Source organism: Saccopteryx bilineata, chromosome 1, assembly GCF_036850765.1.
Source record: "Saccopteryx bilineata isolate mSacBil1 chromosome 1, mSacBil1_pri_phased_curated, whole genome shotgun sequence".
Taxonomy (NCBI): domain Eukaryota; kingdom Metazoa; phylum Chordata; class Mammalia; order Chiroptera; family Emballonuridae; genus Saccopteryx; species Saccopteryx bilineata.
The window spans coordinates 181,511,324-181,528,070 of NC_089490.1; the positions used below are offsets into that span (position 1 = coordinate 181,511,324).

Below are 16,747 nucleotides of genomic sequence, written 5' to 3' on the forward strand. Positions count from 1 at the left end.
GCCCAGGATGGGCAGAGCATCGCCCCCTGGTGGGCAGAGCGTCGCCCCTGGTGGGCATACCGGGTGGATCCCGGTCGGGCGCATGCGGGAGTCTGTCTGACTGTCTCTCCCTGTTTCCAGCTTCAGAAAAATGAAAAAAAAAAAAAAAGTAATGTCAGCTGCTATTTTTAAAATTTCTTTAAAAATCATTAAATTATTTTAATGCTCAGATTAAATTAATAAAATCTACTTTATATTGTCATATTATTTGTATTTTTAACACTTATCTTAAAAATTACCCTGGGGTCTATCAGATTCAACAATCCACAAGGGAATTTTTCTTATCCAAAGATTGTTAGTAGGATTATTGTACTAGAGGCTTATTAAGATAAGTTTTTCAAAGGATCAGAACCACTCAACTCACATGGACAATTGCAAACAGTTTTTCACAGTCCAATGCTAAGAATAGAATGTCTTTGGAAAGCATCTGAAGAAAGTAGTAGGTCACTGAAACAACCCTTGAAGTGGGTTCATTTTGTTGTTTTTAGTTTGTAAAAATAATATACACACACAGCAGAATTTGGAAAATTAAAAAAAAAAGATAGAAAGAAAAAGAATTTCACCACCCATAGATAATATCTCCTAAAATTTTTGGTGTATTTCCTTTTGTTCCTGAGATCATTTTAATACAAAATCATGATCCTGTTATGCTCACTAAAACCATAAAATGATGGTGTGGGGGCATTTCTATTTGACACTAAAGCAGAGTTATTTTGACACATATGTGATAGATCCAATAGTTCTTTATTTCCCTTGAAAGTTGCAGTGGTATAATAGGAGAGAACTCTGATGATTATAAGGAGGGTAGTTTCTCCCTTTGTACCTGCTGCTTTTTGATCGTGCATCCTGATTGACATCATTCTGCCAGCACATTGAGACCTCAGGTGAAGCCATTTTATTCCAGCGTCTATCCCGAATCATGCAGATTCTGGCTTTTGGAGCCATAGTGGGGTTCGTCAGGGACTGAATGACTGAGCCATGATGAATTATGCCCTTTTCACCAGGGCCAGAAGCACCTTGAAGTCTTGTATCTGTGCTATTAGTGCTTTTTTTTTTTTATTTCAAGAGGCTTGCCACCATTAGTCTTTTAACATCTGGAACTCCCTGATGAGACCACTTCTGCACAAGTAACCATTCAGACTAGGACAGCGTGATGTTCAACTGTATGAATTTTGTGGGTAGAATTCCAGTCACTAATAATGGCTTTGCTTTTATTCTGTTCTAGCTGATAGTGAATGTTTACCCACTTTAAAAGAAGAAAAGGAATCAAACCACAACCCAAGGTACTTCTAATTTCTACAAAAGAGTTTATGTGTGTGGGGAGTACTGATTGGAGAACACAGTAGAACACTTTTGCTCACCTCTCTGTGCCTGCAAATTTGTGTATGTATGTGTGTGTGTGTGTGTGTGTGTGTGTGTGAGAGAGAGAGAGAGAGAGACAGAGACAGAGACAGAGACAGAGTCAGAGAGAGAAACAGATAAGGACAGACAGATAGGAAGGGAGAGGGATGAGAAGCATCAATTCTTCATTGCGATACCTTAGTTGTTCAGTGATTGCTTTCTCATATGTGCCTTGACCGGGGGGCTACAGCAGACCGAGGGACCCCTTGCTCAAGCCAGCAACCTTGGGTCCAAGCTGGTGAGCCTTGCTCAAACCAAATGAGCCCGTGCTCAAGCTGGTGACTTTGGGGCCTTGAGCCTGGGTCCTCCACGTCCCAGTCCAACACTCTATCCACTGCGTCACCACCTGATCAGGCTGTGTCTGCAAATTTTATGTGATGTTTTACATGGCTGCATATGTGTATAGTGTGAAGAAAAGGAAGTGTGAGTTATGGAAAATAGAAAAGTAGAAAGTAAACAGTAGATCTTTATCTTTAGAAATAATTTAGTATCGACATTTTCTTGCCCGTCTAAAGAGACATTGACTATAAAGTCGCTTTCTGTTTAGTCATAAAACTTTCTGATTATAATAAACTGTAGGTTTGATTATCATGGATAAGTAGATGTTTGGGAAGGAAAATGGATGGAGGTGATAGTCTCAAGTGGGGTAACTAAACAAGAGTGAGTAAAATGAACATATAAAAAAGGAAGGAAGGAGGAAAAGGAAGGGAAGGGAAGGGAAAGGAAGGGGAAGAGAAGTGAAGGGAAGGAAAAGGAAAGGAGAAGGGGAAGAGGAAGGGAAGGGAATGAAAGGAAAAGAAAGGAAAAGAAACCCCATTTGGATGGGATTGTGGTATGATAGAAATTAAAGGAGAATTTCAAAAAACATTTTCTTCTACCACTAGGTGGCTCTGCTTGATAGAAATTTTTAGTGCATCAGGTCTTGGGTATCTTAGCATTCCATGATCTTGTTTCAATTATCCTCTTTTGTGAGGATAAAAATGACCATTTTGGGGGTGTTTTTGATAAGAGAATTGTTTGGTCAGGAGGTGGGAAGTGCTTGCAGGAAATAGGATTGACCATTCAACATGGTGGGGTCTTGCTCTGCAGAACACTTCTGTGATTTGGAAGGCACTGAATTGTTGATGGGGTGACTGGAGACCACCAGCAAGCAGAGAAATTGGCTGAGCCAGTGACTGAGAGATTACACTTCTGTCAGAATAAACAGAAGCAGCTTTCAGAGCAGGATAAACACCACCCACCTGCTCTCCCTCCGTGATAACCAGAGGTTCTGCACCAATCATCTGAAATGCTCCCAGAGTACAGTCACTCACCACTGGGGGTCCCTGAGGTCAGAGCATTGCAGGGAAAGACTGATTATTGGAGCTGCCAGATGTTTGTCTTTGGGACACTTATTCTGCATCTTCCCCTAAAGCTTACCTAAGAAGTCACCATTCTATGTCTGTCTCCAGAGCAAACCTAAGCAATCTTACTGAGGCAAATCTCCACTCTGATGCGGCAGTATAGATCTTATTGCAGATATCAAATATTGTTACCTCACCAGGTATTTGCATGTTAAAATTTATTAATGGTTCAGAAAAGATTCTATCTTACTTAAATGAAATACCAGATTTTAACAAGCAGATAAAAGAAAAAATGCTAGGAGGAGTATCTCAAAAGACATTACAAAGGAATATTTCCTCTGCATTTTATCTTACCTAGAAATGAGCCACTATGTATATCCAGCATAGGCGCCAAAACTCTGTAAATACCTTATGACTGTATCTCTGATGGGTACTGTCAAATGACGTGAAATGTCAGTAGTTTTCACATACCTGTCTGTCTCTTGTTTTTTAAAATTAACAGCATTAAAGAAGCTTAATATTAGAGATTTGTATGATGGAGAAAGCTTCTGAGAAACCATATTTTGAAGTATTGAGAGGTCGGTCTTAGAAATGAGCTTTAGCTCGTTTCTGCCGATAAGGCCACTTATTTGAAGAGCTGCTTTATGCTAAAGTAGTGGGGTTTTTTTTGTTTTGTGTGTGTGTGTGTGTGTGTGTGTGTGTGTGTGTGTGTGAGATAGTGACAGAGAGAGAGTCAGATAGGGACAAACAGAGAGGAAGAGAGAGAGATGAGAAGCATCAATTCTTTATTGCGGCTCCTTAGTTGTTCAGTGATTGCTTTCTCATATGTGCCTTGACTGGGGGGCTACTGCACAAGTGACCCCCTTGCTCAAGTCAGTGACCCTGCACTCAAGCTGGTGAGCCCATGCTCAAGCTGGCAACCTTGGGGTTTTGAACCTGGGTCCTCTGCGTCCCAGTCTGACACTCTATCCACTGCCTGGTCAGGCTAAATTAGTGTTTTTTTAAGGAAGTGTCTACATTTCTCTGTTGGTCCAGAACTGTATTGGCTTTAATTCACAGCATGACTGTCAGGCCTTCACCTCGCTCCTTCTCTGTGAAGCTAGTGTCAGAGTCATAGAACCAGAGCGCTAAGTCCCAAGTTTGAGGCCATGGGTGCTTTCTGGTTACTTCAAGGGGTGTTACGACATCACAAGCAAATTTAATTTTTATTCAGTAAAAACGAAGAAAAGTACAAAGCACTTAGAACAAAGCCTGGCATAAAAACAAACTGTCAGTAAGTGTTGGTTATTTCTAATAATAAATTAAAATTGATGTATATAAAAGCACTGTCTTTGGGCTAATGTGGCTGTGTCCTAAGGCCCAGATGCAGCTATAGTTTTGGGTGGGGTGTTATTTTTGCATCTGGTTTCCCCAGTGACTTCTTTTTGAATCTCGCCAATTTTGAGAAATCAGGGATTTGTTTGATCTTCTAGAAATGACCTGGAGACTTTCAATTCCTCTGTTACCAGCACAGGCCCATTAATGGTAATTTCAGAATAGTCCTGTTAGTATTCCGAGGTTTTTCAAAGGATATGCATATAGATTGGGTTATTTCATAGTTTAGATAATTTTTATTTTCTGTTGTGATTTTATTTACATTTCTTTCCCCTACTACTGCCTTAATTACATTGATAATTGGTGAAACTTTTACTGAACTTGGTCATCAGCCTACATTTAATGCACCAGAATGTGGACAGACTGCAACCTTCTCTTATTAGGGTTCATAATCTCAGGTCTTTCAGAATTTAGAACATCTTTTTTTTTTTTTTTAATTTTTTTTTTCATTTTTCTGAAGCTGGAAACAGGGAGAGACAGTCAGACAGACTCCCGCATGCGCCCGACCGGGATCCACCCGGCATGCCCACCAGGGGCGACGCTCTGCCCACCAGGGGGCGATGCTCTGCCCATCCTGGGCGTCGCCATGTTGTGACCAGAGCCACTCTAGCGCCTGAGGCAGAGGCCACAGAGCCATCCCCAGCGCACGGGCCATTTTTGCTCCAATGGAGCCTTGGCTGCGGGAGGGGAAGAGAGAGACAGAGAGGAAAGCGCGGCGGAGGGGTGGAGAAGCAAATGGGCGCTTCTCCTGTGTGCCCTGGCCAGGAATCGAACCCGGGTCCTCCGCACGCTAGGCCGACGCTCTACCGCTGAGCCAACCGGCCAGGGCCAGAATTTAGAACATCTAATGTAGGACAGAAATAAGATTTTTTTTCTGTCTAAAGCTTATGAATCCTAAGAAATACAAATGGAGGGAGCATTGGTCATTGGACTTAGAGTCAGAAGATAGTTTTAAGGCCTGACTTGAATGGTCACTTGTTCCTTATACGAAGACAAATCACTTTGCCTCTTTGAGCTTCAGGGTCCTCATCTTGAAGAATGGAAATATTGACACCTGTGTCTGCTAGTTTCATGGGATCGTAAGGAGAAAAAAACCACTTTGTAAGTCTTAAACTACCATGCAAATGAAACATTTTTTTATGCTCTGGCAACAGTTCTCCCCCTTTCCCTAAATGGCCTGTTTTTTTGTTTTGTTTTGTATTTTTCTAAAGTGAGAAGTGGGGAGGCAGACAGACTCCACATGCGCCTGACTGGGATCCACCCGGCATGCCCACCAGGGGGTGATGCTCTGCCCATCTGGGGCATTGCTCCATTGCAACCAGAGCCATTCTAGCGCCTGAGGCAGAGGCCATGGAGCCGTCCTCAGTGCCCGGGCCAATTTTGCTCCCATGGAGCCTCGGCTGCGGGAGGGGAAGAGAGAGACAGAGAGGAAGGAGAGGGGGAGGGGTGGAGAAGCAGATGGGCACTTCTGTGTGCCCTGGCCAGGAATCAAATCCAGGACTTCCACATGCCGGGCCTACGCTCTACCACTGAGCCACCTGGCCAGGGCCTAAGTGGCCTGTTTTATAAACTATGTTTTGCGCAGGTTTAGGTTTGCAGTGAAATGAAGTGGAAAGTACAGAGATTTCCCATACACGCCCTGCCCCCACGCAGGCACAGGCTCCCCCACTAGTGACGCCCCTCACCAGAATTATAACATGTGTTACAGTCAGTGAACCTACTTTGACACATCATTACCCCCAAAGTTCCCCACTGTTTTTTACCAATGTGAGTCATCCTTCCTCTACCATATAAGCAGTGCACCTGGGACTCAAATGCTTCAGAAAGTATCTAAGAGTCACTGGGATTGAGCTCAGTGGAAAACCCACTTTCCCATCCTTCTGCTAATTAAGACTTTAGTTTCTATTTATAGGTTCTGCCCTCCTTGATGCTAGAAAGTCACTGGCCAGCCATGTCCTCACTGAAGAGACATTTTTTTCCTTGAGCCATGGAATCTAAAATTTTGCATAAGATTTAAATAAGGGCTAGAGATGTACAAAGTACTATGGAAAGTGTATATTATGGTTTGCATGTTTTTAAAAAAACACAACAATAAAAAACACAAAGAACTTGTAGGGGAGGAGGATTTCTATATTTCTGTGTCTCACACTGACATTTTCCCCTGTTATGTGCCAGACATTGTCTGAGGTGCTGGGAACAGTGTCAGTGAAATCATGGCCAAGGTATAGGGCGGGTCAATGGGAGAGGTCTGCCCTAGAGTTGAAAAGAATTTCAGCACTGACATTGTTAAGCATTGCCAGCCCATGGTGATAACAACAATAACAACAAAAGACCAACTGAGTTGGTTTTATTATTGTTTAAATTCTCTGTGAAGAATGCATCCCCTCATTGTCCACCCCACCCCCTACCACACCTTCCCCAGTGCCACTAGACATGAATAAAAGCAAAAAATATAGAGTCCTTTTTATTAGGGTGCTTACAGGCTAGCTAGCCTCTTGCTTCTTCCCGAGGCCTTTCTAGTTGAACAATTTTCTGAAAGCTCGGCCTTTTTGTCTCTGCAAGCTTAGGCAAGCAACCACAGTAAAGAAATTGCAAATATTAGCCAAGTGTCCATTTTCTTTCCCGTTAGGCCTGTTGGCCACAGTGATGATTTTATATTGAGTAACAGCACTGGGAAAGATTGGGGGGAAATTAGATTAGGTTCCATCCAAGTGGATTTATAATTTTATAAGTACAGTAATAACAGCAACAAGACATTTATATAGCATTTTCTATATGCCCAATGCCTAGCTACTGTTACCTAGGAAATTAAGTCAGAGAAGATAAGTCACAGTACACTTGTTTTGGTTTTATAATAACTCTATTGTTTATTCTATTGATCCATGGCTGAGATCAATGACATTATAAAAACAAATCACTTCAATATTTTTCAGGAAAATCCAGGTTAGTTTAATAGAGCATATTTTAAAATTTCTTCTCGTTACTTCCCTTCCCTTTGTCTATTTTTTTATTTTTTTGGAGAAAGTACAATCAATATCACTTTTCAAAATATATTTATTGAACACCTAATACATGTCTGGTGCTGTCTACATCATGTCAAGGCAGCCAGTTAAAAATGAAATAATTCGTCTAAGTAAACCTGCAACTCAGAGACGTTAATTGACTTGTCCTAGTTTACACAATCCATTTATGATAAAGTTTAATTTAGAGGAGAGTTTATTTTAAAACTGCATTTTTTGTTTTCTTTTATTAATTAGTTAAAATAAAAGAGATATTCCATAAATTAAAAGACGAATTAAAGACAAAAAACCCCCAACAAAAACACAACACTTAGCAGCAAGAAAGCTAGCCACCAGCCACTGAGGTCTATTTGGCAAAAAGGATTTGGTGAATGCGCATCTTCATCATCTAGTGCAATCATTGCATTGACAGGACCCAAACCATTAAGTGCAAGAAAACAGTTGTTTTGTATGAACTGTTTTGGCTTCTCTGCTCAAGTTGACTCTGTGGCCACTTCCAATTATTTTCTTTGTTTACGAGTTCCTTTCCCCTTTTCCTTTCTAATCAATCCCTCAAAAGTCATGTAAAAGTTAAGAAGTATTGAGTATTAAGTGTATTAAGCACCAACTGGCTTCTCTCAAATCTAAGCTAAGTATTATGAGGGATACAAAGTACCTATTTATAATCTTATAAAATGATAACCTCAAGTAACATTGTTAAAATGCAGGTGTGTGCAGGGTAGGGGGGGAGATGTATTAAAATTTAATAAACCACAGCATTGCTTGAATAGTAGCCCAGATTATGTCTACACTATGGGCATGATCTATGTGCCTTGGACTAACTGTAGGCCTGACTCTGATGTTAGCCAGATGTGTGACCTCTGTAATTTCACCCGGGCCAGCTCTCTTTCGAGAAAAAGAAGGGACATTATATTCATGCAGAGAAAGGGAGTATGATCTAATTGTTAAGTGACTTTGTGCTAAATTGAACACCGCACTCTCCAAAAACCAAGTCAGAGAGCATCCTGTCTCAGGAAGGTTTAGTGTAGGTTTCTTGCCATCTTCGGAGAGGGAGCATTAACTGTGGTCATAAAGAGGGATTGTTACAAGATAAACTGGTCAGGAGAACAAAGCTGGTTTATCTGATCCTGACAGCAACAAAAGGACAGTTATGAAACAAGGTGTCAGAGTCGCATCTGTCCTCATTTAACTGGCAGCATTTCAATTATGTGCTTTTCTAAAAATAATAAGATGCTTTTAAAATCAGTTCAATTCGTTTTCCCAGTTTGTAGGCCTGGTACTACGCAGGCTTTGCAAAAAGCTGTTTCATATATTTAAAATATAACACTCCAAGAAAAATTACTCACTAGTGCCTCAGTCATAGAGAAGTTCTAGGGCCTTACCAATTAACATCAAGGCAAGCAATAGAGGTTTGAAGCAAATTCACTTATTTTATTTGTTGCAATTCTGGGGCAGTTGGCCAAGATAGTTTTAACAGGGAACGCTAGAATTTGCCAGAGTTAAAAGCATCTGGGCTTATTTGATTATTTCAGCAAGATGATGAATAGCCACAAGGACAGCAGGAAACACGTCTAACTAAATAAGGGAATGAGTGAGAACAAGAGAAAGCCTCTGGGCTCAGATGGCGGGCTGGACCCCAGGTCCTGCCTTCCTACGTTGCTGACTTACTAACAGGCCTAATGGCCACCAAACCACTGCTGAAGATTTGTGTGTGAGCGTTGCAACACTAGAAATAACACGATGTTCCACAACTGAAGCAACTTGTACTCACATTGGGACTGCCCCTGTGTGGCAGGGTCTGGCACATTGCGCTGTGTCCACAGAGCTGTATAGTGGGTCGTGCCGTGTGTGCTTTAAGTAAGTGAGTTCTGATTGGTGGACAGTGTCACACGCTAGGCCTTCAAAATGCTCATAGAGTATTCTAAACAAACCACATTCAGGTACACACTGCTCAGAAATTGCAAGTTTGTTTTGGAAGATGAGGTTGTTTTTTTTTAAGCCTTTGGATATTTGAAGCAATGTCCCAGATCCTGTTTCATGGACAAGTATTTGCCAGCGTAAACTCTTCTAAATAAAAATAGCATGCATTCCCGTGTCTGTGTGTCAGGGCCTTGTGCTTTACCTGCATTTTCTTGTTTATTCTTTACAACAACCCTATAAGGTACATGATGTTATTATGTATGTTTGCAGATGAGAGGAGAACAGAAACTAAGGCTAAGAAAAGTTAACTCGCCCAGGGTCACACAGCAAGGAAGTGGCTGAGCCCTGATTCAAGCTCTGGACATCTCACCCTGTGTTCTAGTAGGCTAAAAAAAGCCACTGTTAGCACATACTAGCATTAGTACTACCATAAAAGGAATACAAGGTGTGAAATACCCAGGCATAATTGTAACCAAAAAATGCATGAGGTAATATAAAAAGAAATTTCTCACATTTTAACTGAGGGACACAAAGAGGTAAACAAATGGAGAGAGACATACTGTATTCCTAAATGAAAGACTCAACAGTGTAAAATTTATCATCTTAAATTCAACTCAGTCTCTTAAAGATCCCAATGAGAATTTCATCTGGGAAAATCACAGTGCATAAATTGCCAGGACAATTCTAAAAGAAGGAAAAAGAGCAATCGTGAATTAGGGTCTGGGGCCGGGATTCGCAGAGAATGTGCTCTGCTAACGAAAGCTATGTGCACCCAGAACCACATAAGAATCATTAATGGAATAGAATTGAATAATAAAAAATAGCCTCAAGTGTACATGAACCTTTGATAGATGATAAATTTAGCATTTCATAGCAAGTGGATTATTCATTAAATAGTCTTGGGACAACTAAGATTTGGGAGGAATATTTAGAACTCTACCTCACACTTTAGATTTAAATAGATGCCAGATAAGTTTAAAATTATTATAACTTTAATAAGTATAAAATAATTACTAATTCAAGGTAAATATTAATATAACCTTATGGTAGAGACTAGTTTGAAAGCATGACATGCAGCCAGAAACCATATCAGAAAGCCATAACCTTAACTACATTAAAACTTCAAGTTTTCTTTTCTCCCAAAACTGTAACATATAAAATTAGAAGGAAAATGGCAAACTGGAGAAAACTGCTTGCAATCTATATGATGAAAAGATAATATCATTATTAATACACAAACTAATAAAAAGATATAATTGTCCCATTTTAAATGAGCAAAGAATATCAATAAGCAATTCAGAAAAAGAAGAAGTTGGAATTACCAATAGAGCTCTTAAAAAAAGTTTATTCTACCTAGTAATAAAAAAAAATAAAGAAAAAATCAAGGTAAATACTACACTATTTCCACCTATTTGATTTACTAAAAAAGTGAAAATGATGATATCCAGCATTGAAGAGGATGCGGGGAAAGGATATTTCCCTAAAGGAAAGTGTTAGGAGAAGGAAATTATACAAATTTCTAGGGAAGGGGGTAACGTGACAGCAGGCTAGTCAAGCTTTAAACTCACGTATATTTTAACCTAGCAGTTCCTCTTCTAGATATTTGTGCAAAGGTTAATAATTGGAAGTGTGCAGCAACTTTATAAGAAATCAAAACTAAAAATCGGAAATAGTCCACATGTTTGGCAATAAGGATATGGATAAAAAATGTTTTTTTGGTCTAATGGGATAATGGACTTCTCTGTTGCCATTAAAAAGATATTTTATATTTATTAGCAAAGAAAGATGTTTGTATGTGAATCAGAGTGAGTAAAGCAGATTATCACATAATATGCATAATATCATCCCTTGTTTATACAGAAAGAATATATACCATCATCCCAGAAAAAAGTTTGGAAGAATAAATAGCAAAATGTTAACTGTCGTGAGAGTGTTAGTATTTTTGTTTTGCTTATTTGTATTTTCTATTTTTTCAACACTGGATATGGGTTGGTGTTATATAATTAATTTAATAAATCACTTCTATTATAATTGCTGGACACATATCAGTGTTGTGGACAAAAGAGACACCATGCCCTTTCCTATTCAGTTTTGTAATATACTCTGCTTAGAGTAGCAAAAATTTCAAGGTAAGACCACAGATGGAAAACACACCATTCAGAAACTATGCTCTGTAGAGATGAACTCTGGCTCTTAGAAATATTATCTTGCTACCACCCATTTCTCCAAGAAATGAAATCTCCCTGTCCAATTTAAGAGTCATTTCAGGGTGATTTAAGTGAAGTGGATTATTACATCTATTCTTCAGACAGACACACACCTACACAAAAGAAGGTCTTAATCTTCAATAAGGTTTCCAATTTAAGTAAGTTTCGCTACAGAAATTGTCCTTTTGACAACGTTTGCCCCTCCTTTCCCATTGATCACCCCTCTTTACAGTTTCTTCCCCATCTCCACCCCACAAGCACAGACACACAGACATGCATGCAACGTCGCCCTTCCTCTTTGTGGATGTGCCCAGCGGTATCTGTCAAGTTGCTCCAGAGTCCTTTCTGGAGACACGCGTGCGGATGTCCCTGAGTGGGAGAGCAGCACTGCAGCGGGAGCCAGAGGAACGGAGTCTGCTGCAGACTGTACGTGCCCGTGTGCTAAGGAGACACCAGGCTGTGTTGATTATTGTCATTCAGGCACTTCTTCGGAGACAGAGGTCACTTCCAGCAGGGATGTGCTCGGATTTGAGTGAAGGATCACCACACTCACAAGAATGCAGAGGAGGAGAGCATAGAGTAGGCTGGTTTCCAAGAGACTTGGGTGGTGGCACGGTCCTACTGGGAAAAAGTCGCAGAGCCAGATATGTGGCAAAGATAGCCACGTTGGAACAAAAGCACAAGTTAGCCAGCCACCAGTCAGTGCAGATACCACGGCCTTAAGTTTTGGCTGCGCACACCCCAGGATGATGGGTGACTGGATTCTAAATGGCCCTGAGAAGGCACCGCCAGGTCCTGTGGAGATGAACAGAATGGGCTTTTGAAAACATGCCAGGACCACAAACACTTCAGGGAAAACAACACATGAAAACTTTTTAGAAAGAGGGGGGAAAAAAGGCAATTTGGTATTTATTCATAGAGAATGGGATTAGATTTAATTAAAGGGGGGAAGCCCCGATCCATCTGGTTCTCTCCAAGTCTGCACTAGGGAAGGATGTTAGAGCAACAGTTAGGGATTATCTCTTGGCCTGCATGGATTTTCTTCTCAGGGATCAAATACAAAACCCAAACCAACCTTTTGTTTTAGAAGTTGTAAGTTGGACGCTGTTGGCTTTCTGACTGTGCTCTTTTAAGTCACTTCCATAGTGGAGTGACCAGCTCTTGGTAGCTTCTTGGAAACATACTATTGTTCTGTTTTTTACAGTGAGAATGAATCCTAAAACTGAATGGTGCTAATGTTTTCCAAGAGAAGCAGCCCCGGAGCGGGAAGCCTGCTGGGCCTGCCAACAGAGGATGAAGAGGATACAAATTTAATTAATTTCAAATCAACACCGACACAAGAACCTTCCGCTGTTTTCTTCCAGTGCCCACTCTCTCTGACGGCGGCATCACCTGTACTTAGAAGAACGTGCTATTGAGAAGTCGGAGGAAAAGGCCTGGCTGACATCCATCGCTGAGGGTGGAGGAGCCCTGGGATACACTCACCTCTAATCAAGGGGTGTTCCCTCCTCTCAGCCGCCTCTTCCAGACCACACTCTGGCCAGACTCTCTTCCACATCCTGTCCTTGTTACCTTTCTGTTCCATTCCTCAGGGTTTAAGTCAGGAAGCTGTTTTATCTATGGTTTCCTTCTGGGTCATATCGTTACCTAATTAGCTTTGGATAATTTCCTCTGACTAACCAAGTGCTTTGATAGGTCAGCTGCCTTCAGCAGGAACTTTTTCTCAAGGCAAGTATGTCAGAGAAAAGACAGCAAACAAAGCAAGTGTTTTGCTGTACACACCATTCCAGGAAGTTGACAAGCTGGTTTCTATCAGTCAGGAAGACACAGGGAGAGTCCACAGTGCTGACGAGATGTTGTTTGGTGGCTTGTGGACCCATGTTGGCCAGATCTGGTCAAACTGCGGGACTTCTGGGAGGAATAGGAATGTGCAATGACAGAGCAGATGCTTTGTTTTTCAGCTAAAATCACCTGCGTGCTGACATTTCCCCAACTCATTCTTGTCCTCACTACAGCTCCCGTGCATGTGGTATGTGCATAGGGGGTGTGCGGGTGTGGGGGGGGGCTATCTGTCACCCTTACATGTCTCTGAGATCTTTAAGGTCACTAGAAACAGGATGGAAATAGGAGATATCTGCCGGTGGCAGATGTCACTGATCACACTTAGTATTCTTTCCTGCAAAGCGAGACAAGCCTCATGTCCTCCCCAGCAGTTCTCCAGGAGGTCACTATCAGCCCATCAGAGAGGACATTCTGCGTGATTTCTACGTGATGTTTGTTGACATACTCGTGCTAGGAGCAATGGCGCAAAATGCAGAAGGGCCTATTTATCACTCCCACTCACGTAAAATCAATCTCATTTAATCCCTAATTTTCAAATTCTGACCTTTAAAGCAATCTAGCAAAAGGAGAGTCCTCAGGTCTTCTGCGACACCTGATATTTGACTCCAGTAAAGAAACAAAGAATAAAAGCTTTATTTTATTCCTCACATCTAAACTGAGAGGAGATAAAGTTCCCCAAACATTTGCTGCTGAATTCTGGGTCTTGTGTATGAAAGGCCACTTTAACGCATATCCAGAAGTGGCCCCTCCTCCCTTTCAGAATCCCGGCAGCTAGTCCTTACCTTCCCAACTGTTCCCATAATCTTAAAGGCAGGGTTCCAAATCAGGAAGGTCTTCTCACACAGTGCAAGGGAGGACTGTCTGATTGTGTTTAACCACTGCTCTTAGGCTATCTTGGCGCTGGACTCAGCTTTGGCAAAGGACAGTCTTCACTGCATCTAACTTCAACAGATTTATCTGCCGCATCTCTTTGGGACATCCTAATATGGCATTTTGGTTTCCACTGCTGTTTTTCATATTCGTATTCAGCTTGTGATCCACAATGCCAAAATGACCACTGTTGAGTCACCATTTCTGCCTGTTTGGTTACTTTAATTTTGTTTCTCATCAATGTTTGACTCTCAGATGAGTCTCAGTTCTTTCTTTCTCTAGGAAGCTAAGATTTTTTTTTCCTGAACACTTTGACCTGTAAACTTTACCCAACTTTATCAATTAATGGACTTTAGAAGTTCTGAGAAAAAGAGGCGTCTTGTAATCTCACTTTGATGAAGCAATATATTATGATATGATAAAAATATTCTTGTGCAGTATTTACAATGACTTCACATTTCAGAACAAGCCAGTCTTCAGCATCATCTCATTGAGTTTATATCTGAAAAATGTACTCTGTAATTGCACAGGGTACAAGGCACTTTTTAAAAGTATAGTTAATTTTGGCAAGATATAGGAAATTTGAATGAATCAAAACAGTCAGAGGTCAGTTCTGGCTCCCTGAGGTTTTTTTTTTTAATTATTATCCAATAAGTAGGCATCATAGATATATGATAATTTCAAAAAATTTTTTAAAACCCAAACTTAATTTTATATTTCATATTATTGTTATTAAAATTTTCATTCAGGCCTGACCTGTTGTGGCGCAGTGGATAAAGCGTCGACCTAGAAATGCTGAGGTTGCCGGTTCGAAACCCTGGGCTTGCCTGGTCAAGGCACATATGGAAGTTGATGCTTCCAGCTCCTCCCCCCTTCTCTCTGTCTCTCCTCTCTCTCTCTGTCTCTCCCTCTCCTCTCTAAAATGAATAAATAAAAAAACTAAGCTTTTAAAAAAAAATTTTCATTCATTTGCCTGAACTGAGTAGCTAATCAGAGTAAATCTGACTTTAGAATATCTTAAGCATGCATCTCTTATTAAGCACTTTTGTACATTTTAAGCACCCTGGGTTAATAACATTGACTACTTGAACACATCAGGAAACTTGTTTTAATAAGTATGTAAAAATGTCTGTCTTAACTCAGTGATGTGACTTCTCTCTCTGGGAAGGTCATTTTCATCCAAACATGAGCACATAGCATGGATCAGCCTCGATATCTATGCAGTGACAGATGTTTCTCCTAACACCCTAGTAGCTCTAGCAATGTAAATGGGTGCTTTAAACTATCGGTTCGCACCAGCTCTGAAAGAAGGCTCTCTGTTGAGTAAACATAAAATGTAGGCTCTAGTTTCAACTTCTGTCAGAATTAGTACAAATTCTGAATATAGTAGAGTGGTAAGACCTGGTTTCACACTGGGAAAACCCTGCTAAAATTCTCAGTGTAGCTAAGAGATTGAAATTTAAAAAATTTTTAGTTTACACATGATACTTTTTCACACTCAGAAGACACCCAGAATGAATTCTGGGGTTTCCATTTAGTATCTACAATAAGTGGTCCAAAGTAGCTTCACTCCTAGATTACATTTTTTGATCTTACAATAACCAGAAGAGTCACTGTATATTAGTGTAGAGTGGAATTATTAGAAATTGGTTATTAACAATTTTATAACCCCAAAACTGATTATTACTATTATTTTGAGCAGCTCTTTGACCTTGTCTTGATACTGTCTTGCCTAGCACCAAAAGTTTACCACTTAGTCCTTTCGGGGGGTGGTTATTTTTAGGTACCTGATGGGTTTTTTTGTTTGTTTTATATTTTGCCCTATTACCTTTTCAAAATAATATGTTATGTTCATGAGATAACAATCCATACAGTTATATAAAATAAAACTTTTTTTAAACCAACTTTATAGATGCTTTCAGCTCTTTTTGAAATGGTATTTTAAGAAGTTAAATTCCTAAACCAAAGTGATTACAATAACATGAATACTTTAATTTTAGTTCTGTACAAGATTAGAAATATAATGTTGAACTTTTTAAGACAACCAAAGGTGGATGAGTTCTTTTTACAATTGAACTTCAAGTACAGAGGGTCCCGTTAATCAAACTGCTGAGTTCCCATCACATTATCATCATTGGCCTTTGTTACTTCATAAATAAGTAACTAGACATTTTATAAAAGGTATAGTCTTCACATTTTTCACCTCTGTGGTCAACATGGATGGACTAAATGAATGATATGTGGATATTAAAAATGGTAAGCAACATGTGAGAGTGACCCCTGTATTACTCTGACTTGGGTGAAACTCCTGAAACTATAAATAACATCAGAAACGTGTAAAAACTCAGCAAGTTTAATAATTGCCAGCTTGCAGAAAGAGCAGAGATTGTATTCAACAAATCAAAACATAATCTGGGCCCTGGCCGGTTGGCTCAGCGGTAGAGCGTCGGCCTAGCGTGCGGAGGACCCGGGTTCGATTCCCAGCCAGGGCACACAGGAGAAGCGTCCATTTGCTTCTTCACCCCTCCGCCGCGCTTTCCTCTCTGTCTCTCTCTTCCCCTCCCGCAGCCAAGGCTCCATTGGAGCAAAGATGGCCCGGGCGCTGGGGATGGCTCTGTGGCCTCTGCCTCAGGCGCTAGAGTGGCTCTGGTCGCAACATGGTGACCCCCAGGATGGGCAGAGCACCCCCTCCTGGTGGGCAGAGCGTCGCCCCTGGTGGGCATGCCGGGTG

At 40.7% G+C, this 16,747-nt stretch overlaps 1 protein-coding gene across 3 annotated transcripts in view; it reads left to right on the top strand.

Moving 5' to 3' along the window:
• Positions 1 to 16,747, top strand: part of TMEM154 (transmembrane protein 154) — a 69,322-nt gene that overhangs the window by 33,572 nt on the left and 19,003 nt on the right. Inside the window, exons 6-7 of one of the 3 annotated variants that reach the window (XM_066280626.1) lie at positions 1,265 to 1,322; positions 2,530 to 3,226. In XM_066280626.1, coding sequence (XP_066136723.1) covers positions 1,265 to 1,322; positions 2,530 to 2,542 — 71 coding nt within the window. In that variant the 3' untranslated portion in view covers positions 2,543 to 3,226. Of the gene's footprint in view, positions 1 to 1,264; positions 1,323 to 2,529; positions 3,227 to 12,508; positions 15,745 to 16,747 lie in introns of those variants that run through there. The other 2 variants (XM_066280615.1, XM_066280636.1) reach the window with 2 other exon arrangements.